Raw genomic sequence first — 27,951 nt, forward strand, 5'->3', positions numbered from 1 at the left:
TTACAAACTAGACATCCTAGCAGTAACAGAATTAAAAAAGAAAGGACAGGGAACCACAGAACAAGAAGGGGGACATTTACTGTTATACAGTGGAGTAAAACCAGAGCTAGGAGCGGCCGCAGGGGTTGGTTGCATTATAGCAAAAGAACATATAAAGCACATCATAAGATGGGAATTTATATCGGAGAAAATGTTAAAAATTGAAATGAATATAGATCAAACTAGTAACACAACAATAATAATTGTATATGGACCAGGTGAAGATGAAGTTGCAAGTAAAAAACGATGACTTTTGGGAGGAGCTGACAGATATAGTGGAAAACGTAAATGGTAGACTAATCATGTAATCATCATGGGCGATTTTAACAGTAGAGTAGGAAAAGGAAGTGACACAATAGATGTAATTGGAATGCATTGAGAGGAGACCAGAAACAATAATGGAAATAGGACCATGAAAATCAATTTTTGCATGGAGAACAACTTGATAGTACCGAATACGTTTTACATGCACAAAGATATACACAAATATACCAGAGAAGTTAGTAGCAGAAATGAAAGATCAATAATAGATTATGTACTAATCAACAGACAAAATCGAAAAGAAATCATCATCAACCCGTACGCGTCCACTGCTGGACATAGGTCTCCCTTAGCTCTTTCCATTCATCTCTATTTTGTGCGGCTTGCATCCAGTTACCGATAACATGTTTCAAATCATCAGCCCATCTGGTTAGTGGGCGTCCTCTGCTCCGTAGTGCTTCTTCTCGCGGCCTCCACTCGACAATACGTTTTGTCCATCGGTTGTCTGGCAATCTGGCGACGTGTCCTGCCCAATTCCACTTAAGCGACGCGATTTTTTCGACAGCGTCTGTTGTTTTTGTTCTACGGCGTATTTCTTCGTTTGGGATTCGGTCTCTCAGGGAGACACCACCCAACATCTGGCGCTCCATAGCCCTCTGAGTTACGCGAATCTTGTTCACTACCTTTTTTGTTAGTGTTAATGTTTCGGCTCCATAAGTGAGTACAGGCAACACACATTGGTCAAAGATTTTCCTTTTGAGGCATACGGGCAAGTCCGATTTAAATACATAGGTAGTTAAGTTTACCAAACGCTGCCCAGGCTAATCCTATGCGACGTGGGAGTTCGCACGTCTGGTTATCTCGTCCCAACCGAATTTCATGTCCCAAGTACTTATAAGATGCAGTCTGCTCAATATGCATTCCATCAACAACAATATTGCGATTTAGCACCAGATTAGTCATTATTTGCGTCTTGTTGATGTTAATCTTTAGTCCGACCTCTAAGGAAGCGTAATATAATTTGTTCAACATTATTATTGCATCATCCATACGATCGGCTATAAGGACGATGTCATCTGCGAATCTCAAATGACTGAGCTTCTCTTCATTTATATTGATATCATATTCGTTTAGATATGCCTTCTTGAATATGTGTTCTAAAAGGGTTGTGAACAGCTTTGGTGAGATGGTGTCTCCCTGCCGTACTCCTCGCTGTATACAGAATGTATTTGTTTGTTGTTCAGTCAGTCTTACGCTAGCCGTTGCCTTTTGGTAGATATATTTGATCATGTTAATGTAGCGATGGTCTATTCGGCATTCTGTCAATGCTTTTAACATTTTCTGTTGGCTTATGGTATCGAATGCTTTCTCGTAGTCCACGAATATCAGTGCCAATGGTTTGTTGTATTCCGCAAACTTCTCTATTAGGTTTTTTATTACCAGTAAGTGGTCGTTAGTGCTATATTCAGATCTAAATCCAGCTTGTTCTCTTGGCTGATAGAAGTCTAACAGCCTCCAGTCATTTTTTGATCATTTTTGTGAAAAGTTTATATATGTGCACACTGATAGGACGGTAGTTTTTCAGATCTGTTATGTCACCCTTTTTGTGTAATAAAACAATGACTGCATTGTTCCATTGAGAAGGAGTTTTTCCTTGGTAAATGCATTGGGTGAAAAGTTTGGCCAAAGCCTGGATAATTTTATTTCCACCTTGTTTGATTGCCTCGATTACTATTCCGTCATCGCCAGGGGATTTATTATTTTTCATTTCTGAAAGTGCCTTTTTAACTTCATGTGGTGTTACTTCTGGCATTAATTCTGATCCCTGGGTTGTGATTTTGGGCAGGGGCTGATCTTGCCTGTCGTTGGTGCTCTCATACATTTCGCGATAAAACGATTCGACAACCTTGACGATTTCGGCTTTATCCGTGGCAATTTTGCCATCTTTGTTTCTGATTTTGTACATATTTTTGTTACCGATGTTATTCGTATTACGCCTCAAACCTTTTAAAGACGAAACGAAATAACTGACGTGAAAGTTAATAGAGGCGCAGAAATCTACAGTGACCACTACGTATTAGTAGCTAAGTGGAACATTGAGGATAATAACCATCAAGAAATAACAAAAATGACAAGCCAGAACAAGAATAGGAATGAATCAATCAGATCCTATAAGTTACAAGACAAAAAGATTGTTGAACAATATAAAAAAAACTACAGAAACACACATCGAAAACAGAAGACAAATATGGCGAAGTCTGAATCTAGAAGAACTATGGCTAGAATTTAAGGATACCATCCTAAAGGCAGCAAAACAAACATGTGGTACAATAATAGTAAATAAAAATATAAAACAGACAAGGTGGTGGAACGAAGAAATTAAAGATCAAGTGAAAAGAAAGAAAATTTTATGGAAACAATACCTCGGAGACAGAACAGACAATAATTACACGTTTTATAAATAACAACGTACTAATGTCAAAGAACTAGTAACCCGAGCCAAACAGAGATCATGGGAAGAATTTGGAACAAAATTAGAAGAAAATAGTCAAGGAAACCAGAAGTTATTCTACAGAGTTTTGAGGAACCTACGAAAGGACAAACAACCAAACATAAGACAGATCAAATCAAAAGATAATGTACTACTGACAGATGAAGACGAAATTATGAAAAGATGGAAGGAGCATTTCCAGGAGCTACTAAATGGAACAACCACCAGTAATGAGTCACACGAACAAACGACCACCCCCAACGTAGAACACGACGATGAAGACGAAAATATCGATAAGAATGAAGTACTGGAAGCCATCTCGCATCTAAAAGTAGGAAAATCAGCAGGACATGATAAGATCACACCAGAACTGCTGAAAAATCTTCTAGGGGTGTCAGGGTTAGAGATGTTAACAGAAATTCTCAACAAAGCCTGGCACTTGGGTACTGTACCAGGAGATTGGAAAACTGGAATTATATTGCCCATTTTTAAGAAAGGGGCACAAGAAATTGCGGCAACTACAGAGGTATTACGTTGTTAAGTGTGGTGTCAAAATCGTACGAATATATAGTAAACAAAAAACTTAGTTCAATAATTGAACACAACCAATTGAGCAGAACCACAACGTGTGTTCAGAAAAGGCCGGAGTACCCAAGACCACATCTTTACGATCAAACAAGTAACAGAAAAAACGAGAACTACTAAAACTGAAGTACAGGGCCGTCTTAACCCGGGGGTGCGAGGCACCCGGGCGCCAAGTCCAAGGGGCGCAAGCCGAACACTTCCTAAGCTCAAACTTGAGCATTTTGTCCTTAAAAAAACTAAAAATAACAAAAACATAAAAGTGCACTTTCGGTATTTTTTACAAAGGCTATTAATGCTTAACACCTACGATATGCAAATGAAAAACGAAACTCATTTCATATTATTCCGACAATAATTTTAAAACTGTGACGTGTACACTATTTTGACGAATATTGAATGTCGAGTGACAATGAATCACCATCTTGTAAAAATTATCAGTGTGTCTGATTCTGTTGACAAAAGTATAATTGCCGTTTGGGGAGCTTTGTGTAATACTGATTTTCAAAAACCTAATTTTCTTCATTACGTTTGCAGGTTTGCGACAAGAAAGACGTTCATTACGTTTTTAGAAAGACACGAGAAAAGTTGTAGTCACTGAATTTCTATAAAGAAATATGTAGATCTAAAAAATGACTTACTAGAAAGTCATACAGGAGACTTTGTCAATCAAGCAGCAGTTGAACGCGAAAGAAAAAGGTGGACGGCGGTTTTAGAAAGAATTATCAGTACTAATTACAGGAGAGCTCTAAAATTATCGATTTGTATCCCGAGTGACACTTTGACAGTTTTACGACATATGTCAAACTATCACGAGGGCAAAACAAATCGATAATTTTTGAAAGCTCGAGAGTGATTCGGTAAGATTATTTCATGAATAAAACTGTCTTTTTAATCATTTTAACTAATATTTTATTGATATCTTCACCTGAATATTTGCTAAACCTGTTTTTGGTGTTCTGTGTGACAAGTTGTAAAACATTAATGTCACTGAATGTATTTTTGCGTAGCAACGAAGTGCGTCTGACGTAATATAGACGACGGAAATTATCCAAAAAAAAAATATCAGTAGTAATTGCACGGGAGCTCTAAAATCAGGAAACAAATCGATAGATTTGTTTCAGAGTGACACTTTGACAGTTTTAATTTCACGACCCGAAGGGAAGCGAAATTATGTCGTAGTGTCACGAGGGCAAAACAAATCGATAATTTTTGAGAGTTCTAGAGTAATTCGGTAAGATTATTTCATGAATAAAACTGTCTTTTAAATCATTTTAACTAATATTTTATTGAAATCTTCGCCTGAATATGTGCTAAACCTGTTCATGGTGTTCTCTTTAACTGACAAGATGTTAAAACATTAATTGTTATTCATGTCACTGAATGTTCATTTTTGCGTAGCAACGAAGGGCATCTGACGTCATACATGACGACGGAAAATTATCGAAAAAAAAATTACCACTGTAATTTTTTTTTGTAGTTTTTTTTCTATTGGTCAGATACTTGATCAAATTAGTAAAGATTTAACCAACAACCGCACTGACACTGCGTTTGAGCAGATATTAAATGACTCGGTATCAATTGCTAAAGAACTAGATTGCGAAACTAAATTTTCTGAAACTGTTCGTCCACGTCCCCGAAAAATACATTTCAATTACAATGCTGCAGTCGAGCCTCTTTTAGACCCAAAACAAAATTTTAAAGTTAACTTCTATTATTATTTGTTGGAAATTGCCATTGCAAAATTAAGTGAAAGATTTGAAATGTTGAGGGAACATAATTATAATTTTTCTTTCTTGGAAAATATATTGAGTTGGAAAAACTCTGAAGAAAACTTAAAAAACACAATGTTTAAATTACAAAAAAAACTAGCGCATGGAAATAAATCTGATATAGATGGTGAAGATCTACTCCATGAGTTAGAATTGTTACCAATATTTTTTATTGATATAGACTCAACTCCACTCGATATTTTAAGTTATAATATATATTCTAATAATTTACTCTCCGTTTTCCCAAATCTTTCTACATGTCTAAGGATGCAGGAGGCAGCTATTGTTACTGAAATTATTTCTAAACTTAAATTGATCAAAAATTTTCTGCGCTCAATAGTGGACCAAGACTGATTAACAAACTTGGCTTTAATATACTTAAATTAAAGTATAGAAAAGCAAGTAAAAAATAGGGATCACCGAAGCAATAAAAACTTTCAGCTGTATAAGTTGACTTTGATATAATTATGTACTTTAAAAAGTATGGTATAGTGTTGTAAGATTTGTCTTTTTTGAATACTAAAACAATGTTTTAATACATAAATAAAGAAAGCAAACATAATTAATTTTAATTTTAGCGTATCTATAACCTATATAATCTTCTGACAAAAGGGGGCGCAAAGATGAGTCTTGCACCCCGGCGCTGTGTATGCTTAAGACGGCCCTGCTGAAGTATATGCAGCATTTATAGATTTAGAAAAAGCATTCGATAAAGTTTCACATTACAAAGTATGGGAAAGTCTCGAACGAAGAAATATTGAACCCAAACAAAGCTTATATAAACATAACAAATGCTACATCAGGAAAGATAATACCCATTCTGAAACTTTTGAGATAAATGATGGACTGAAGCAGGGAGGAGTACTGAGCCCCACACTATTCATCGTACTCATGGATGACATCATAAAAGTAATGGAAGCAAAGACACGCAAATTACACATTGGTTACCACAGACTAGAACATATAGGAATTTCAGTATGTGCATTTGCAGACGACCTTATGTTACTAGCACACAGCGAAGATGACCTCAAAAGGAACCTAATAATATGGAAAGAGGAGCTGGACGAGAGAAATATGAAAATAAACATGGAGAAAACAAAGATAATGGTCATGGGGAATGAGGATAAACAAGTAAATATAGAGATAAATAACAAGTAACTAGAACAAGTAACAACATATAAATACTTGGGTGTGAAAATAGAGAATGGAGGAAGATCAGAAGAGAAGTCAACGAAAGGATAACCATGGCGTCCAGAATGTACCACTGCTTAAACAGAACATTCGTTGAAAAGATAGAAGTAAGCAGCAGGACAAAGATGATGGTATATAAAACAATCTTCAGGCCATCAGGCCAATCCTTACCAATGGTAGTGAGAGCTGGGTGCTAACGCAATTATCGAAAAGCAGAATAAACTCCAAGGACATGAAGTACCTAAGAAAATTAAAAGGAATTACAAGGAAAACAAGATAGAATAAGAAACAGCATTGTGAGAGAAGAACTACAAGTCGAACCAATAACACAAATACTAGATAAGAACAAGCTTAAATGGAAATGGTTTGGACGTTTGTGTAGAATGAACGATGGTAGACAGGTAAAACGCATATGGGAGGCAAAAGTACAAAACAAGAGAGGAAGAGGGAGACCAAAGAAAACCTGGAACGATGAAGTGGTAGAAATTCTGAGGACGAAAAATACAACGTGGACTGAAGCCAAACGAAGGGCCAAGAATAAGCAAGGGTGGAGACGATTTGTATATGATGTAGATGTATGAAATGTATTTTTAAACACCTTACACCGTTAGGTAGAAAGCTTGCCTATCAAAGGTATAACAATTTAACGTTGCCTATCTTTGGAACCACATTAAATAGGATTTAATATCGTATCGCATATGAAAGATTTGAAGTCTGTTACGTAGAAAGTGAAATAATACAATTTTTCATAAAAAAATGTTAGCACAGTTAATACAGTTTAGCTCTGAGGTACAGATATAGGTTCTTATTATAGGGGTCCATACTACCCAAATAACTATCTATTGTTTGGAGGGAGATGTGTCACAATTAGGGTACTTTTTTTACTCACTTCCCTGAACTACCATCGCATTCCTTTACTTCTGTAGTAATTTTCCGCTCCAATAAAATGTTTATAGTTGGTTTGTATTTTAGGTTGTCCCCAGGAGGAGAATAAAATGAAAATTATGGAAACGTTACATTCATCTCATAAAGGAACATATACACGTCAAGATGCCGAAGGAAAAACCGTAAATAAAAATATAAAAATTCAGACTAGACAGGAACCTTACAAGTGTGAAATTTGCTTTAAGCAGTTTAAGCGAGCAGGTGATTTGAAAGTTAATTTAAGAGTTCACACTGGAGAGAAACCGTACATGTGTGAAATTTGTTTAAGGCAATTTACTCGAGCCTGTGATTTGAAAAAACATTTGAGAGTGCACACTGGAGAAAAACCTTATAAGTGTGAAATTTGTTTAAAGCAATTTACCGATACATTTAACTTGAAAAGACATTTGAGAGTACACACTGGAGAAAAACCGTACAAGTGTGAAATTTGTTTTAAACAATTTAGTCAAGCAGGTGATTTGAAAACACATTTGAGACTGCACACTGGAGAAAAACCTTATAAGTGTGAAATTTGTTTTGAGCAATTTAGTCAAGCAGGTTATTTGAAAATCATTTGAGAGTTCACAGTGGAGAAATACCTCACAAGTGTGAAATTTGTTTTAAACAGTTTAGTGAATCAAGCAGTTTGAAAAAACATTTGAGAGTTCACACTGGAGAGAAACCGTACAAGTGTGAAATTTGTTTAAAGGTGTTTATTAATACAAGTAACTTAAAAAAACATTTGAAAGTGCACAATAGGGAAAAATCAGAGGCAGTAAAAAAATTTCAACAAATATTTAAAGTTAACTACTTTAATAAATCCCAGAGTGATCTATAGAATCCAATACCAGAGCCAGTACTTAGTCTGAAAACAGAAGATAACGAATTTGACTTAGATATTACTTACCTATTTAAGAAAGCTGATTCTGATAACTTACAATCTTGGAAGTATGAAATTGAAAAATACTTAAATGAGCCTAGGTCAGAATATTCTGAGAATATACATACTTGATTGGTGGAGAAGACACGAAAATATCTACCCGTGATTATCGAAAATGACCAAGGATTTTTCCGGAACGCCAGCAACAGAATCATATGTACCTGCGGAAAGGCTATTTTCAAGAGCAACTTTAACAATAACAAAGCCAAGAAATTGGCTAGGCGTTGAGTACATAAGAAGTGTTATCTGCCTTAATTCATGGCTAATCAATTCCGATAAAATGTGCTAAATTTGTTATTTAACATAAAATCTAGTTTTTATTATTAGGTAGTCAAGATATTCCAAGATTTCTTGTTTTCTCGACAAGAAATCTTGGTATTGACATAAAATTCCTTGTCTTGTCTTGAAATATAAAATTGCTTCTTGTCTTGAAATCAAGGCAAGATCTTGAAATTTTCAAGAATTTGGCGACCCCTAATCCTTTGTTGTCACAATCAGCTGTTCCTTCTCTATAGAGTTGGTTATCTTTTTTTTATTTAAACGATTTTAAAGTATTAAGTTATGTTGATTTATTTTCTTGTTGTGTGAGTGTGCACGTTTTCAAGCCATCAACACAAGCGGTAAATTCAGTTTACCTACTGTTACTATTCTAATAATTTTTTTATGAAAACGTATTTAATGACTTATCTTTTATGTTATTTAAGTTTAATTATTCAAACGTTTTAGGCACTAATATTTTCTGGTTTATTTGCAATATACTTTTATAATATGTATCTTCCAGTACACATTGGGCAGTATATGTGGGAGAGGGGGGCGGAAATAATTTTAAATATGATTTTTGCTTAATTGGACCCTTAAACAATAAAATGCTAAAAGGAAATTATTATGGGTTGAGGATTTCTTCGTTTGGGCAAAAGAGGGTTAAGGATTACACCGGCGGGCGGTCTGATTTTATCTAATTGACATGTTTTTGGAAATACCCATTGATGGTAAACAAAGACAATGTCTGTTTTGCAGGAGTATTATAGTAAATGCAAAAAATGAAACATTGCTTTGCAATCAAAATGTTCCTGCATGTCACTGCGTATCATCCAAAAGTTTTTAGTATGATGGTATGTAATTACCGAGGACCAAATGCAAGCATGATGATGAGAGATGTTCATCAGTGTTGGCCGATTACGATACTTTCTTTTCACTACCTTCATTTGGGAAAATGCAGACTCACACAAGTATGTTGATCCAAAGAATACCGTGAGCTGCAGAGCTACTTGTCTCAAAGACGGATATTTTTCAGACGATATAAAAGACCAAAAATTTCGTATTGGTCGCTCTGGATTTAAGGTGTATAACCGAAATTATTTTCAGTACATCATTTTGGACGGAAATAATCTCCATATTGAAAGTAATGGATATTTCAGTGGCAATTTTTTACATCTCTTCATAAAAAAATGAATTAGACATGAATGTTACGAAGCGTCTTTCAAACTCACTATGAACTGGTTGCAGTTCCGTCTCCTAATAAATGTAATGAGGGTTACCCTTTTTTCAACGATGGAAAGTTGTTTAAATCATTTCTATTCATTTGATTAATCAATAATTTCAATTTGTTGACAAAAAAGAACATATTGCTCATCATATCGATAATTGTTTAATTTTTATCCTGTAGTTCCAAATTCAATTAAGGTTCAAATGATTTGCTAAATATGATACGAAAGCCAGATCTCCGAGACATTGTTCGTTTTGAAGTAGGAGCGTCGTCCCCTCGTTCTTCTAGAAAAGAAATTATTTCGGGAAGTAACTCCCGGAACCTATCTAAAAATTTTCCATGGCTCAACCACCTCACATCTGCATGCAGAAAGCAGAAGTAACGTATAAATAAAAATGAGAATCTAGTTTATACTCCAAATGTTGGGAGTATATACTCCATCTACTCTTATGTACTGTGAGTAGAAACTCATCACATCAATATAAACTCACGGACAAAAATATTGCATATTTTGAAATTAACATGTGAAATAATTTTTTTTGTGCTACCCCCAGTGTCATAGGAATAGGATTTCTTTTCCCAATGTGATGTTTTGAAGTATCATATAAATGGTATCGAATTTAATTTTTTTTTTATTTAAATTAACGTGTCTCAGCAACGCAGGCCATTGACACGGTTACAAAAGTAAGGTTTACAGTGTGTTTAAAATTACAAGAATTAAGAAAATAAAGAATTTAAATTAAGAAACTACAATATCAGCAAAATGATAAAAAAACAACATTTATATGGCGTAGTATAATCGAGAGTCTTTGAGAAACATTATCACATTATTAAAGTCACTATTATCACTAAGAATGGCGATTTGGTCTTCATCCAGTTTATGTTGTCTTCGGGTGTTCGTGTATAGCTGGCACTCAACTAGTATGTGTTTGACGGTGACACGAGTGTTGCAGGTATGACACAAAGGAGGATTTCCCTGGCTCATCAGGTAACCATGTGTAAGACGGCAATGTCCAATTCTTAGCCTTCTCATGACAACTTTGTCCTTTCTACAAAGTGCTGGTATTTTTAAGGCAGGTATTCTAGGTTGAATGCTATGGAGTTTTGAGTTTCTTCTATTCCAGAGGTTTTGCCAGACTCTCAAGCACATTTGGTTTACTGTATGTTGTAAATCTACACCAAGTTGTATACTCTCCATTTGAATGTCAGAACGGGATGCCTCTTTGGCCGCTTGATCGGCGTTTTCGTTTCCTGTAATACCCACGTGCGATGGAGTCCAAATAATGCTAACCGATACGTTCTTATCTAACAATAGGTGGCATGCATTGTGGATATTTTGAATTAGTGGGTTTTGGGAGTAAAAGTCCTTGATGGATAGTATGGAAGATAGCGATTCAGTGCAGATTGCGAGGTTTTTGCTTTTGTTGGTTGGACAACTAAGTGCTTTCATGACAGCATATAGTTCGGCTGTGAATATGCTACAGTAATGTGGAAGACGGTAGGTAGCTATAACTTCGTTGGCGGTAGTCACAGACGAACCAACTTGATCTTCGAGTTTAGAAGCATCTGTGTAGATGATTGAGTCATACTGTTTGGTGTGGATGAGTTCAAGGAAGGATGACTTTAGGGCGGAACTAGGGGTTTCTTTTTTGTTATAATGTGTTGATAGACGGGTGTTTATAGTGGGCAATGTTATTGTCCATGGTGGAATGTTAGAATATGAGATTGGAGTAGTAGTTCGTAAGTCTATATTACCTACTAGTTTTTTAAGCATTTGAGAAGCTGGTATTACTGTTCTGGGTTTGTTTACTATCGTTGGTTTGGTAGAGTTGATTAATCCATTGACTGGATTATTTGGATTAGCTGATGCTTTGACAAAGTATGACAAAAGAAGTCGCTGACGACGAATATGAGTAGGTGGTTCGTTAGCTTCGATTTGAATACTTTCAATGGGACTAGATCTAAACGCACCAAGACATATTCGAAGAGCGGTGTTTTGGATGATATTGAGGCAATTTAGTTGTGAATTGGGAGCTGACATGTATAATATACTTCCATAGTCCATTTTTGAACGAATTAAAGATCGGTAAATTCTCAGCAACATATCTTCATCTGTTCCCCACTGATGATGCGCTAGTGATTTTAAGATGTTTATTCTTTTAAGGCAGGTACCTTTTAATTCTTGAATATGATATCTCCAAGATAACTTTTTATCAAAGATTACACCTAAAAATTTTTGTTGATGAACTACTTGTAGTGGGGTGCCATTTAAAGTTAAATTAATTAAGTTGGGATTATGTTTTTTACTAAAATGAACTATTTTAGATTTTTTTGATGAGAATTTAAATCCTGTTCCTTTTGACCAACTGTGGATATCATTTAAAGCAGTTTGAATTAAGGCGCAAGTGGATGATGTGGTTTTGCCTTGAGAGAAAATTACTAGATCATCTGCGTAAATTGTATATTTGACTGGGGGTCGAATCAGTGTGCCAATATTATTTATACTCATCAAGAATAGAGTAGTACTTAGAACCGATCATTGTGGTATACCATTATCAGTAAGATGTATTGCCGAGAATTTTCCGTTGGTAGAGACTCTGAAGGTTTTATTAGACAAAAAGTTCTCGAGAAAGTTATATACATTACCATATAATTTCATTTTTTGAACAGTTTCTAGAACTACCGATTTCTGAACTGTATCAGATGCGCTCTCTATGTCGAGAGATACAGCAATTAAATCTCTGTTGCTGGCGAAAGCATGTGCAATTTCATTTTGTAAGATAATTAGGTTGTCTAGTGTACAACGATTTTTCCTAAAACCTGATTGGGCTTTGTCAAAAAAACATTGCTTTTCAAGATACCAGATAAGTCGAAAATTTAGCATCTTTTCTAAGAGTTTGCACAGTGTGCATGTCAAAGAGATTGGTCTGAAAGAGTTTACTGTGTTATACAGTGAGTCAGATTTCTTGATTGGAATAACAAGCGATTGTTGCCAAAGAGAAGGAAATTCTTGGCTTGTCCATATAATTTTATATAGCTCAAGTAGTTTCGATTGTGTACTTGGATGTAGATTTTTAAGGAAAATTGAGGGGATCATGGCGGGTCCTGCTGCCGAATTTTTTAAAGTGGAAATGGCAAATTCAAGTTCTGACAAAGAAAAAGGAAGATTTATACACTCTATATGACTGGAATTTGTTGCGTAAGTTTTTTTGGATGTTTGTTGTTCTAAGGATATATTTTTACCTTTCGTTTTGTTGCTAAAATATTCAGCAATTATTTCTGAAATTTCCTGGTCATCGGTAATAACTTTATTTTCTTGGATGAGTGCAGGAATTTTATATGATGTGTTGTGTCCTTTCATTTGTTTGATTTTATTCCACACTTGAGAGGGGTTTGTGTTAGAGTTAATAGAGCTAACGTATTTTTTCCACGAATCCTTCTTGCTTTCCTTGAGGGTGCGTTTCGATAAGGCTCTCATTTTTTGAAATGTATAAGATCTGTTTCATTGCGTGTTCGTCGATATTTATTTAAAGCTTTTTTACATTCTCTTACAGCAGTTTGGCATGCATTATTCCACCATGGAACAGCTCTTTTTCTTGTGAAATTTGTATTGTATGTGCCAATGCATTGTTCAGCTGAAGAGAGTAAACAATTAGTAAAGACATCTACGTTTTTGTTTACATCATATTCAAACAAAATCTGATCGGGTTTTTCCCTAACAGTTTCGCTAAAAATATTCCAGTTCGCTTTTGAAATTTTCCATTTAATCTTAGTTTGAATGGGTTGAGAAGTATTATTAGAGATGATGATTGGGTAGTGGTTACTATTGTAAAGGTCGTCCAATGTGTACCAGGAGAGGAGAGGAGCAGAACCAGGGTCACAAATACTTAGATCAATAGATGATGTGCTACCAGATTGGACATGAAAATATGTGCTGCTACCTGTATTTAGAACATTTATATTTAAATCATTTATCACCTTTTCAATTAGTTTGCCACGCGCAGATGTGTATTTGGACCCCCACATAGGACTATGGGAGTTAAAGTCACCAACTAGAATAAATGGTGTTGGAAGCTGATTAATTAAATTTGTGATTTCAGTTGGAGATAGTTTGTAATTTGGAGGGATGTATAAGTTGCATATTACGATTTTTTGTGGACACCAAGCGGTTATTGCTGTAGCTTCGAGATCGGTGTCTAGATGGAATTGTTGATGGTAAACATCAGATGAAACGAATATTGATGTACCGCCACTTGCTCGTAGGTGCGAAGTTCTGATAAAATGGTAACCGATGTAGTTTTTTAGAAAAGGTGTATGAGAATGGGTAAAGTTTGTTTCTTGGAGACAGAAAAATTCTGGGAAGAATTCAGAGGTGAGATGTTGAAGGTGTTCTAAGCGTGGATAAAATCCATCGCAGTTCCACTGGATTAGAGTGAATGGTAAAGTAAAGTGAAAGATATTATTTTTGTGACTGTTGGGAGGTAAGAGAAGTATCGGAGAATGACTCGTCATCGCTATGATCTGTTTGTAAAAGACACGGTATTGTTGATGTATCATTATTTTCTGCAGATTTATCATTGCATTGTTTTTTGATTTTTTTTATTAATCGTGTGAGTCTATTTTTTATTGTTCTTTCAGAAAGGTGTGTATACATAGAATGTAAATTGCTAAGAAGTTTGTTGATGTCGTTTGTAAACTCTAGGGCTTCATGGTAGGGGTCATTGCTACCTTTAGTATTTTCTAAAAATGCAAAAAGTTCGTTTAGAGAGAGGATATTTTGTGGATTTTTGTTGTAGTATTCAGTTATGTCCAGTCTAGTGATATCGGTGATAATAGTATCATCCGTTTTTCGCCTCTTCTTCTTGGATTTCTTATTACTTTTTAATTCATTGGGAATATCAGGAGGTTGCATTTCGGAGGTGTCAGCTAACGGAGACGTAGGAAGACTAGATTCGTCATTAAGTGAGTCCGAAGGAGGTCTTTTTAGGCCTGTTGCTGGAATTTGAGATGACTGGTCGCTTTTATTCATGCTTGTGCTAGGTTCAATGTTAATGGGTGGGGCTTGGGTCTCTGTCTGTGTAGGAATGATGGAAGATGAAGGTTTTTTTTGGACTGTTGCTTGAATTTGAGTTGACTGGTCGCTTTCATTTATGTTTGTGCTAGGTTCAATGTTAGAAGTTGGGGCTTGGGTCTCTGACTGTGCAGGAATACTGGAAGATGGGGGATTGTTGCAATTATTTGCAATGTGTCCGGTTAACTTGCAGAGGAAACATTGCATTATATCTGTAGAAAGGAATATTCTATGTTCGGTGCCATCGTATGGAATAAGTAATGATGTCTGTAGTTCGTAGTTTTCAGAAGGGGAATTTATATAAACTTGGCGCCTGAAACTTAATACGTGGCTGTATTCATCTCCAGGGATACCTGCTTTGAGAAACGATATGGGGGATGCTAGGTGTAAACCAAGGCTTTTTATAGCGTTTTCAGCAATTTCATGAGGAATAACAGGTGGAATATTCGAAATTAAAATTCTTTTGGTTGGAGATATAAGCCTTCGAATGTTGAGAGAAAATGTGTTGATTTGAATTAATGGGTGAGAATTTATCAATTTTTCAACTAGTTCGGAGTTAGATAAGTAAATACATACCCTATTATTAGATATTCTAGATGCGAAGCAAATATTCTTGGCTCCAATGATACTACCAATTGCGTGAACGTAGTCATAAAGTTTTAAACTGTTTTCGGCATGAAGAACTACTGCCTGATTTTTTCTCGGAAACGATGGCCTCGGGACGGCTTTTAATGCAGCAGTATACGATAAGTTATTGTTGGTGGTTGAGTTGGTGTTGTTTGCAGTTTGGTTTGTTGATATTGTTGGTTTTGAGCTGTCCTCGTAGTCAAAGACAGCTTCTTCAGTTTGGTTTGCCATAATTATTGTGAGTCAGGAGGTTGCACCTTATTATTCAACTTATTATGCACCATAGTGGTGCAAGTTGCAAAAGTACACGTAGATACACTCTACACTTGTATACACTGCACTTTGTTTTTGTTCGGAACTAGTTTAAAAACGTAAAACAAGTTTAAAGACTATTTATAAACACCGTAATTTACGAGAACCCGGATTTAAATTTGATATGGGCTATATGGTGGCCAATATAATTTTTAGATTGAATCTCATCAAGGTAAGTATTCACTATTCTACCGAGATGAACGGAATGGGACGTTTCGATGCCGCCGGTTCATCGCCGGCCGTTTCGATGCCGCCGGTTCATCGCCAGTCCATTTCATCTCCGTCATATATCGCATTTCCTAGAATTCCTAATTAATACTAAAAATAACTAATAATTGTAACTGTCGAAAATTCGGAAATATATCAGATAGTGATTAATTGACTGGCGATGAATCGGCCGGCATCGGCATCGAACTGGCGCATCGAAACGGCGGCGATGAAACGTCCTAGACCCGAGATGAAGACCTGCGTCACGGTGCATTAACAGGATTTTGCTATCCAATATGGCTGGCAAATGGTAAAACATGATTTTCTAAAATGTTTTTAATGTACCGGGTGTCCCAATAAGAATGGCTCTCGGCCATATCTCAGGAACCGTTTATAGTACAGCTTTGAGAAAAAAATATTTATAACAAAAGTCGCCTCGGGAAAAGCCTTAAAATTATTTTCATAATTGTAGGTCCACCGCTAGAGGGCGTAATTGAATATCAAAAATTAAAAAATAAAAATTTTACAAAATTTATCTAATGAAAGGGCACTAGAAATTCAATCATCGTATTATTCATAAAATTCTGCGCATATTTGACTTCATAAGTTTAAGTCTACCTTTGCAAATAAGAGGTGGGGGTGAGTGGGAACCTTCTTATGAAAAAATGGCTGTAAGTCCGGTTCTGCTAAATCGAATTTTGCATACTTGGTCTTGTTGAAAACAGCTCTTTTTCGTCAATGTAAGAGTCTTATTTTCAAAATAGCCTAATAAGTAATATGGAAGCTAGGAGGCGTTATTTAAATATTTTCAGAAATCTAGTTTTCTTTGGAAAATATTAAATACAAGTATGCATTTTTAATCCTGTATTACAAAATTAGACCAAATTAGCAACATAATACCGAAAACCGCGTATCGTTACCTTTTTTCTATCTCTAGATATCTTAAGAAATATGTAAATTTTAAACAGCTGTTACTGTCACCGGTAAACGAGGTTAAGGACAAGTAGTGTGCTATGGAAAAAACAAATAAACGTTTTCCAGATGTAAACGTATATAATTAATTAAGACAAAAATAAGGCAAAGAACACTATAAAACATAACAAATAAATAAAAGCAACTACTTACTTATAGTCTTAGTGACTGCCTTAGGCCCGGTTTTTCAGTGAGTGGTTAAAATTTTGGTTAGCTAACCTAGTTTAAATTTTAACCAATATTTTAACCCTATTATCGTTTTTCAGTGCTTTAAACCAAGATGTGCAATTCTATAGATTTTTGACAGAAAAATAAACAAAATAGAATTTCATAACCTATTTTATAAATAACAAATAACATAACATTACAAAAATGATTAATGCATTCAAGTTCCGATTCTTCATCTGATGATGAAGATATAATCAAGAATATAATAATACATAATACAATATTTCCCGCGATAACACAAAATGTCATAATTTAACTAACCTCTTCTGTCAGCAAATATAGATAAACGTCTGTCGGAAAATTCGGAGTTAAACCACCTATGATAGCGAGTATCGGTTAAAATCTTGGTCAACTTAAACGTGTTTAAGCGATAACCTAGTATTGAAAAACTGATTAACCATAAAAATTTCGGTGACCGAAAAATCTGGGTTAACCCAGCACTGAAAAACCGGCCCTAAATGTTCAAATTGTTACCCATCATTTTCGATGCAAGCATTTACTCTTTCAAGAGTAGATTGAATAGCAACAGATTTAACTGTTTTGGACTTTTATTTATGGGGACGGATTAAAGACCTTGTTTTTGCCGCTAGGCCCACTACTCGAGAAAACATGATCTAGAATCTAGAGAATACGAAACGCCATTCAAAGCATTGCGAAAGCAGAAATTGAGACTGCTGTTCAATCTAATCTTGAAAGAGTAAATGCTTGCATCGAAAATGATGGGCAACAATTTGAACATTTAGGTCGTCACTAAGTAAGTAGTTGCTTTTATTTCTTTGTTATATTTTATAGTGTTGTTTGTCCTTTTGTTGTTTTAATTAATTATATACGCTTACATCTGGAAAATGTTTCTTTGTTTGTTCCATAGCACACTACTTTTCCTTAACTTCGTTTACCGGTGGCATTAACAGTTGTTTAGAATTTACACGTTTCTTAAGATATCTCGAGATATAAAAAAGGTATCGACATGCGGTTTTCGGTATTATGTTGCTAATTTGGTCTAATTTTGTAATACAGGATTGAAAATGCATACTTGTATTTAATACTTTTCAAAGAAAACTAGATTTCTGAAAATTATAAATAACGCCTCCTAGCTTGCATATTACTTACTATGCTATTTCGAAAATAACACACTTACATTGACGAAAAAGAGCTGTTTTCAACAAGACCAAGTATAAAAAATTCGATTGAGAAGAACCGGACTTACAGCCATTTTTTAATAAGAAGGTTCCCACTCACCCCCACCTTATTTGCAAACGTAGACTTAAATTTGTGAAATTAAATATGCGCAGAATTTTATGAAGAATACGATGATTGGATTTCCAGTTATATTGTGTATTGGATTTCATTAAATAATTTTGCAAAATTTTGATTTTTTAATTTTTGATATTCAATTACGCCCTCTAGCGGTGGACCCACAATTATGAAAATAATTTCCAGGCTTTTCCCGAGGCGACTTTTGTTATAAATATTTTTTTCTCAAAGCTGTACTATAAACGGTTCCTGAGATATGGCCGAGGGCCATTCTTATTAGGACACCCTATACATATCAGCTGCCATTCAACCAATCACCTCCACAAGTTCGGTATCTCCTTTCTAAGAAATACCACGCCATAGCACTATGCCGCCACCACCATAATATGAATACTCTGTATGAGCTTACATCTGGCATAGCGTTCATCATATAGAAGCAAGATTTATAAAACTTTGTCTACGGAAGAGTTGGCGAAGGCGAACAGTATGTCAGTTGTAACGTCATGCCTCATACAGAGCGTTAGTTTTGTTGGTGGCGGCATAGTGCTACGGAGCGGTATTGCTTTGAAAGGACATAGCGAAAACGGGGAAGTGATTAGGCGAATGTCAACTGATATGTACACTGAAAACATTTAAGATCATGTTTTGCCATTTGAAAGCCATATTGGATTTATGACCTATTGGTGTTAATGCATGTCTTCATGTCGCTAGCATAGTGAAGACTTACCTTGAGATTCAATTTAAAAATTATACTGGCCAGCACAAAGCCCAAATCAGATTTAAATCCGATTATAGCATTTATATGATACTTTAAAATATTGCATTCGGAAAAGAAATCCAATTCATATGATACAGGCAGGCTAAAGATAACAGCACAAAAAAATTCATTCCACATGCATATGCAATATTTTAGTCCATGAGTATATTTTTCTTCATATGAAATAGACTTTATACTTATACTTTATGCTCATACTCATGAGAACATACTCATGATTTTATACTCCGTTTTTATTCATAGCACCAAGTGTTTTCCACACAGAGTCGCTAGCTGCCAATTGCGCTTTAAAAAGATGTAGCAAGCTTCGCGCTCTGATTGAATTCACAATTTTTATTGTCATCTTCATGACGTCGTCCATATTTAAAATTTTGGAACACAAAACTTACTGGTTAATGATGCAGTGAAATGAAAAAACGATGGAAAGTGATCGTTAGCTCGACATTCCATTGTTTACGCCAGTCATGGATCTGTTGTAATACACACTAATTTGTAATTCGGTAGCTCGTATTATTTTACGAAACGTATATATCAGGAGCTTGGAGGACTAAGGGCGAACCCAAAAAATGGTCATTTCAAAAACAGTCTCATCTTCCTCACATACTTTTAAAGAATACGTCTGTATATTATAACAGTATGTTTCGCCCTTCATACTCCTAAAATTTCGTAAGAAATAATATTCGAATCCATTCATGTCAGAAATTGAACTGCATAATCGCCTAGAAGAATAAGGGCGAACCCACAGGCTTTCGTTGCGTTTCCTTTCAAGGTTCGCTCCTTCTCCTCTGTTAACGCGCCGGTGTTTCTGTAGCTTAGTAGCTTTAAGTGGTGAGCTACACAAGACGAAGAAACCGTAGACGATGAAAATCAAATTGAATTCAATTGAAGCTTTATTTATGAATTTTATTAAAAACACTAGGGATGTTTATTTTTATAGAATAAAAAGTATTAAACCTCTTTTTTTATTTCATAAAAATCTTGCAAATTCCTCTTAAGTTTTTAAGATTTACCTGAAGGATTTCCATACCGTAGGAAAAGATTAGGGTGTAATTTTCATAATAGTAGAGAAACTAAATTTGCTTAAAGTTTATTTTTTTTTATTTAAAAAGATAAAGTCGCATCCACCCGAAGGTTATTAGCGACATTTCTGTAACATTTGTAACAATATTAAATCAAAAATTGGTAAAAATGAATTACAATTTGTATACAATTAAACCTTTGGAGCAATAATTGGATTCCACGCACTAACACTTTATTTTTGGAATGAACTTTTAGATCGCTAGCGACACTCCGACACTCTCTTTCTGATGCATCATTAGTGATAGCGTTACGCGCACTAGTATCTGCTTGTTCATATTTCCTTCAATGCCTATGTGGGATGGTATCCACAGGAAGTGGATTCTTCTGAAACTTTCTTGAGCTTCCATTAGTTCGGCCTTGGTTCTTTTCTCAATGGGGTGTTTATGGTATATATTTTGCATAGCTTTGACTGTGCTAAGAGAGTCGGAAAGGACTGGGCAACAAGGGAGGTTTTTAATATATACATAGTTTGATGGCTTTGGGCAAACCAAAGAGCTCTGCAGTATAGATGCTGGAATTCAGAGAAAGATGTAGGAGCATAACTAGTGATGAGCGAGACTGGTCTTGGTCTTGCGGTCTTGGTCTTGGTCTTGCAGCAAGACCAAGACCGCCTTTTGGTTGCAAGACCAAGACCAAGCTTGCAAGAACAAGACCAAGACCGAACCTTGCAAGACCACGCAGGACCAAGACCAACCTGCAAGACTCTTGCACTTTTTTGAGAAAAATTGGTTTTTATTATTTAACTTTATTTTTTTAGTTCAATAATATATACTGACATTGTAAGAAACCTTAAACAATATCGAATTTTTAAAATACATAATATTTTGGTTATATTCAGTCGTTTTGATTAAGTCAAACGGTTTGCATTTTCTCAACCTTCAAAGTGTCCAGAAGGCAAGTTTTCAATGTTCAAGGACAATTGAAATTACTTGTAAGACAAAAAAACGTAATTATAGATAGGGTAATCCATTAAAAAAAATGCAATTAAAAACGGTTTTTATGTACCAGTAGTTTTCGCTTTTTTGTCTAATAAAAATTATGACACTTATTTCAATTTTTTTCGCATAATCGAGGAAAAATGTAGGTTGTTAAATTTAAAATGAATACAAAAAATATAATAGATTTTGAAAGATTCACAATGCTGTGAAAGCATTGTGGCCTGAATAAAAAATAACTGGTTGTCGATTGTAATGTGTCAAGCTTGGTATCGCAAAATCCAAAGCTTAGGTTCAGTTTCTGAATATAATGAAAAAAATTCCGATACTGGGAAATTTTTAAAATTATTTTTTGAATTAATTTTTTACAATCAACGAAAGTTGGAAGTTGAATTATTTGTGAAAATCCCGGATGACAAACGTGTAAAGAATTTTACTGATTTCATAGTTGAAAACTATTTGGAAGAATCTAGGTTTTCCCCAGAAAGGGCCAGTAGTACAAATAGTATGTGCCGCACTTGAAATGCATGCGCATCATTTCAGTGTGTTTTAAATTCTAGTTTTTACTACCCACATCCGAATATTTTCAACTTTTTAAATGTCATAATGGGTATTCAATCCAAAAATATGTGAAAATAAAAAGTGCGAATAACTCGTGTTACGAGAGTAATGTAGTTTAAATAAAATTAAAGAACTGCAAGATAACAAATTACAGAATTAAGCGTTTATAACTCCCCATTAGGTTTAGTTATTATGTTATAGTATTAGGTCTATAAATAGGTATGGTAAATATGTACGTATTTACTAAAAAGTATGTTTTAGTTAGTTTATAAAAAAAGTTAAAAGTTAATACTTTATTATATCAATTTACTACTTTTGTTGGGAACAAGCCGTAAAATTAAAATAATAATTCCTAAGATTTATACGTTTTATTCACTTTGTAAAGATTTTTTGTTGGTACCTATTGTAATAATACTGATTATACACCGTATCTCTCGATAGACCGCACGCTATAGTAGAAATGCGACGATAAACCGCATAATCTAGTAGCATCACTTGTTCGCCCTTACTATTTTAACATGTTTGTAAACTTTAACTCAGTTTTCCCAAAACATCGTTTTCGATCGACCCTTTGAGCACCGTTGAATCTAATAGCATGTTTAGCCAAAAATAAAACCTAGTTCTTTGTTCTTTGGGATTTTTTGATTCCCAAAGCACTACATAAACAATAAGCCAATACTATTTTTAGAAACAATTCAATAAGATAATTTGTTTTTATTTATAAAATCTAGTAAAAATTAATTATTTACTAAGTTTATTGAAGAAGTATATACAGTGTGGGCCAAAGAAAACAGTCCACCTCGATATTTGGCAGTAGTTATTAGATTTTAAGGAAATGCCGAAACAGGTCAATTTTTGATCTAAGGGGGACACATTTTTACGGTACATACATGTGTCATTTGTCAACGACCTCCCTTCCACTTCCCCTACCCCGTATTTTTAAATAGGGAATAGGGGTCGTGTGCTAGCTCATTTGAAAGGTTATTCAATTCTCTATTCAGTAATATTAACATTGACATAATTATTTGTATAGGGTGTCCAAGAGAAATTATTTTGAATTAATTTAATTGACACAAAAAGAAGAATGTATGTAATTTATTTAACTCAAAATACATTCTACTGCTGATAGAAAACAGAAAAAAATGTTTATTTCGTAAATAAACATTGTTTGTTGCTTAAATTCAATATTCAACCTACCAAGAGACAGATGGGTGGCAGCTTGAACACTGAAATCAAGCGAAAAGCAATGTTTACGGTTTTTTTTATATTAATTTGTTAATAACTAATTTTGTCAAAAAAAAAACCGGCTGCAGGAAACATATCTGTACCTCAGAGCTAAACTGTATTAACTCACAAAATTGAAATTTTACAGGAGAGCAGAAGAAATATAAAGAGTAAATTTTAAATCCAATTTTTATTTATTTTTCTACAAAAATGTGAAAAACACTATTTGATAGGTATGAATCATACTATAGATTACTGTATTTGTTAGTTTTATACCTCTTTAATTTTTTTGAAAAAACATGGAGTTAATACTGTTTGGTGTGAAAACAATTACCATGTTCGGGAGATAATATAATGGCAAGTTGACACACGTGAATAAATAATCTGGAGATAATACGGTACATGAAATAAAATTTAGTCAAAAACACTTCTTTTTTTAATTAAATGAAATAAACAATATCTATTAAACAAAATGAGTAAACAAAACTAACGAAAAACGAGTGCTGTTCACTTACAATTACTTTGGAAAAATTTTATAAATCTTAATCTACTTTATCGGAGTGGGATAAATTTTTATAAAAATTATGAAATTCCTTTGACTTATCGTGAATCATACGCAGAGCCTCAGGAAAGACAACATGCTTAGGATTTCTGTTACGATCAACAGATTGGAATGTTTCCGAATTGAAATTAGTTTTGAAAAAAGTAATCCTAAATTATCGCTACACGATAATTACAAGCGGAGAACATCTGACATACGAAAGTCTGTATTCTGCTGAGTTTTTTCCTTATAATAAAAGGTGAACAGTTGGAACAGGTTGTTGGTGTAAAGAGTCTTAAAATTTTTAAAGTCATTTAGTTCTACTTCCATTTATTTTCCACAGAATACTGACTACGGTAGCACACCACGGTTTTACGTCGCTCCAAGGAGTTAATAGTTCTTACATGTGCAAGTGATATTAACTCCACTAATACTACTAATAATACTTTTATTTTGCTGGGTATTAAGTGTAAACGACTGTTTAGCTCGGAACTACGGAGGGACTTAATACAATTTAACGTTGCCTATCTTTGGAACCAGATTAAATAGGATTTAATATCGTATCGCATATGAAAGATGTGAAGTCTGTTACGTAGAAAGTGAAATAATACAATTTTTCAAAAAAATGTTAGCACAGTTAATACAGTTTAGCTCTGAGGTACAGATATAGGTTCTTATTGTAGGGGTCCATACTACCCAAACAACTATCTATTGCTTGGAGGGAGATATATCACCATTAGGGTACTTTTTTTTACTCACTTCCCTGAACTACCATCGCATTCCTTTACTTCTGTAGTAATTTTGAGCTCCAATAAAATGTTTATAGTTGGTTTGTATTTTAGGTTGTCCCCAGGAGGAGAATAAAATGAAAATTATGGAAACGTTACATTCATCTCATAAAGGAAAATATACACGTCAAGATGCCGAAGGAAAAACCGTAAATAAAAATATAAAAATTCAGATTAGACAGGAACCTTACAAGTGTGAAATTTGCTTTAAGCAGTTTAATCGAACAGGTGATTTGAAAGTTCATTTGAGAGTTCACACTGGAGAGAAACCGTACATGTGTGAAATTTGTTTAAGGCAATTTACTCGAGCAGGTGATTTGAAAAAACATTTGAGAGTGCACACTGGAGAAAAACCTTATAAGTGTGAAATGTGTTTAAAGCAATTTACCGATACATTTAACTTGAAAAGACATTTGAGAGTACACACTGGAGAAAAACCGTACAAGTGTGAAATTTGTTTTAAACAGTTTAGTGAAGCAGGTAGTTTGAAAAATCATTTGACAGTTCACACTAGAGAAAACCCGTACACGTGTGAAATTTGTTTAAAGCAATTTAATCGAGCAGGTGATTTGAAAAAACATTTGAGGGTTCACACTGGAGAAAACGCTTATAAGTGTGAAATTTGTTTAAAGCGATTTACCGATTCATTTAACTTGAAAAGACATTTGAGAGTACACACTGGAGAAAAACCGTTCAAGTGTGAAATTTGTTTAAAGCGATTTAATCAAGGAGGTTATTTGAAAATACATTTGAGAATACACATTGGAGAAAAACCTCACAAGTGTGAAATTTGTTTAAAGCAATTTAATCAAGCAGGTGATTTGAAAAAGCATTTGAGAGTTCACACTGGAGAAAAACCGTACCAGTGTGAAATTTGTTTAAAGCAATTTATTCGAGCATGTGATTTGAAAGTTCATTTGAGAGTTCACACTGGAGAGAAACCGTACAAGTGTCAAATTTGTTTAAAGCAATTTACTCGAGCAAGTGATTTGAAAAGACATTTGATATTGCACACTAGTGATGTAACGAATATTCGTATTCGCATTCGCATTCGCGAATATTCGCATATTTTTGCATATTCGCATTCGCATCCGCATTCGCGAAGTTTGTGCGAATGTTTTGCGAATGTGAATATCAGAAAAAAAATCATTTGAAGATAATATTAGGTTAATAAAATCAAAATCTATTCACTTCTCTACTTTTTTTTTTAATAAGAAAAGGTAACTTAACCTCGAATAATCACATTATCAGCTTTCACTTTATTTTATTATTTGGTATTATGTGATAAAGATTAAGATTCAGATTGATTTACACTAAATACCAATTAACTTTTCATTATAGATTTAGGAAACATTACAAAAATAGAAACAAATTATTAAAAAACTGGACATTCGCATTCGCATCCGCATTCGCGAATGTCGGTAGGAGATATTCGCATTCGCATTCGTATTCGCGAATGTTCAAAAAATGACATTCGTTACATCACTATTGCACACTAGAGAAAAAGGTCACAAGTGTGAAATTTGTTTTAAACAGTTTAGTGAAGCAGATGATTTAAAAAAACATTTTGAGAGTGCACACTGGAGGAAAACCTTATAAGTGTGAAATTTGTTTAAAGCAATTTAACGAAGCATTTAACTTGAAAATACATTTGAGAGTTCACACTGAAGAGAAACCGTTCAAGTGTGAAATTTGTTTAAAACAATTTAATCAAGCAGGTAATTTGAAAAGAAATGTTAGGGTATGCAAAGTCTAATGCTCACAATCTTATTGAAGGTTTTTTTTAAAACAGTTTTCGGGCGACCCGTTACTACACCGGAATACTACATACAACTCTTGACATATCTCATTACATTTGAGGAAGCAAAAAAATAGTGTCATCTAGGCGGTCTGTGGTGATAACTAGAGCAATCTAACCTTACATTTATAAAATTGCTTTATTATTGTTTTTGTATAAGTGTTTGAACTATTTTTATTTTAATTTAATTTAGCAAAATTGGCTTATTATTTAAAAATTTATAAAATTAAATTTGAATGTTTACGTCAAATTTTACGTTGTCATAACGTAGTTTCACCGCAAGACGACAGTGGCGCTAGCGGCAACGTGCTTCAAGATTTCTGTGGGAGTTGGATGTATTATGGTCAATAGTACCTATTTGCTTATACACTGCAGACTTGCATGATTTGATGAGCGATGACATACAAATTATTCAATACGCGGACGATTTATGCATTTATGTCACCCATAATACCTACGATCGCTGCATGATAGACTTAAGACGTACTTTTGACAGGTTACAAAACTGGTTCGACGAGATGGGTTTTAGTGTTTCACCAGAAAAGACAGCTGTGATGTGTTTCACAAGGCACAGATATCAGTGAGTTTAGTTCGAACCTTCGATGTGTAAACATCGCTCCGCTTTGTTGAAGTAAATGTTAATCAATAAGTAATAATACTAATTACATAAAAATAATGAATGTGTTGCATGTGTGTTTCACTAATTACATAGTTAGTGAAATAAAGTGAATCAGCATTCTTATCAATTTAAACATTTCAAGTGACTAGAATTAATTAGCAAAATATAAAAAGTAACAAAAAGAAGAAAACAACAAGTAAGCTTCGATCATTCTGAATTTCTAATATTAATTATGCCTACTACAAATAATTGCCATGCGTGTCAAAAATTAATACCACCGAAGGAAGCAAACGACTCCAGTACCGTAAATTGTTCAGTATGTCTAGCGCATTGGCATGGTGTCTGTGCTCGTCCCCAACCTACGGATCTCGAACCAAATACGCTACGAGCTTGGATATGTGAAAATTGTCTTAACAGAAAATTGACAAGCGCACATGAGGATGTTGAATCCATTAGATTTACCGCTATTATGGCTCAGCTTAACACAATTCAAGCTACCTTTACAACAAAAATTGAAGAATTATCTGCGCTGGTCACAGCCCAAAATGCAGAAATTATTACCTGCAACAAAAATATAACTGCACTACAATCAGAAAACCAACAACTTAATGGAAGAGTTGAAGTCCTAGAAAAAAAGTTTCTGGACCATGAAGAAATGCACATAGAGGTAATGGAAAGGATTAAACGGCAACAGAATGTCATCGTTATGGGACTCTCTGAAACGCCTAATGATTTTGAAGAAGCCAAGAACCTAATTAATCATATATTACCCTCTAAAAATGTTCCCATTGCTTCAACCTCTCGATTAGGAAAAATCAGAATAGATGGAAAACCTCGACCCCTTAAAATTGTTGTCGATTCTCGTGAAACTACAATCGATATCATGAAACGGAAAACAAATATTTCAAAAACTGTCTATCCCACCGTATACTTAAAATCAGATTTGACTCCAAATCAATCTAAACACTTGACAGAGCTAAGACAACAACTTCAGCAACGTAGCAATGACGGCGAAAAAAACTTAACAATAAAATACGTCAAAAACATACCCAAGATTGTTGAGTTGCCCACTTCAAAAAGATATCGGGAAGAAGAGGGTTCACCACGCTCTTCATCTGAAATAAAAATCTCCAAAGCAGACACTAGAAATAATATATAGCAACCATTAATTTTGTTGTTTTGGAACTGTCAAGGGTTCACTAATCTAAAAGACTTTGTCGAAGAAAATAAAGATTTTTCTATTTTATGTGTATGTGAAACGTGGTTATCAGAT

The 27,951-nt window shown here is 34.5% G+C and overlaps 1 protein-coding gene across 1 annotated transcript in view; it reads left to right on the forward strand.

Moving 5' to 3' along the window:
* Positions 1 to 25,501, forward strand: part of LOC126885196 (zinc finger protein 235-like) — a 95,235-nt gene extending 69,734 nt beyond the window's left edge. The window contains exon 2 of the mRNA XM_050651644.1: positions 24,316 to 25,501. Coding sequence (XP_050507601.1) covers positions 24,316 to 25,415 — 1,100 coding nt within the window. The 3' untranslated portion in view covers positions 25,416 to 25,501. The remainder of the gene's footprint in view (positions 1 to 24,315) is intronic.
* Positions 25,502 to 27,951: the final 2,450 nt, after the last annotated feature.

This window comes from Diabrotica virgifera, chromosome 5 (genome assembly GCF_917563875.1).
Source record: "Diabrotica virgifera virgifera chromosome 5, PGI_DIABVI_V3a".
In the NCBI taxonomy this organism is placed as follows: domain Eukaryota; kingdom Metazoa; phylum Arthropoda; class Insecta; order Coleoptera; family Chrysomelidae; genus Diabrotica; species Diabrotica virgifera.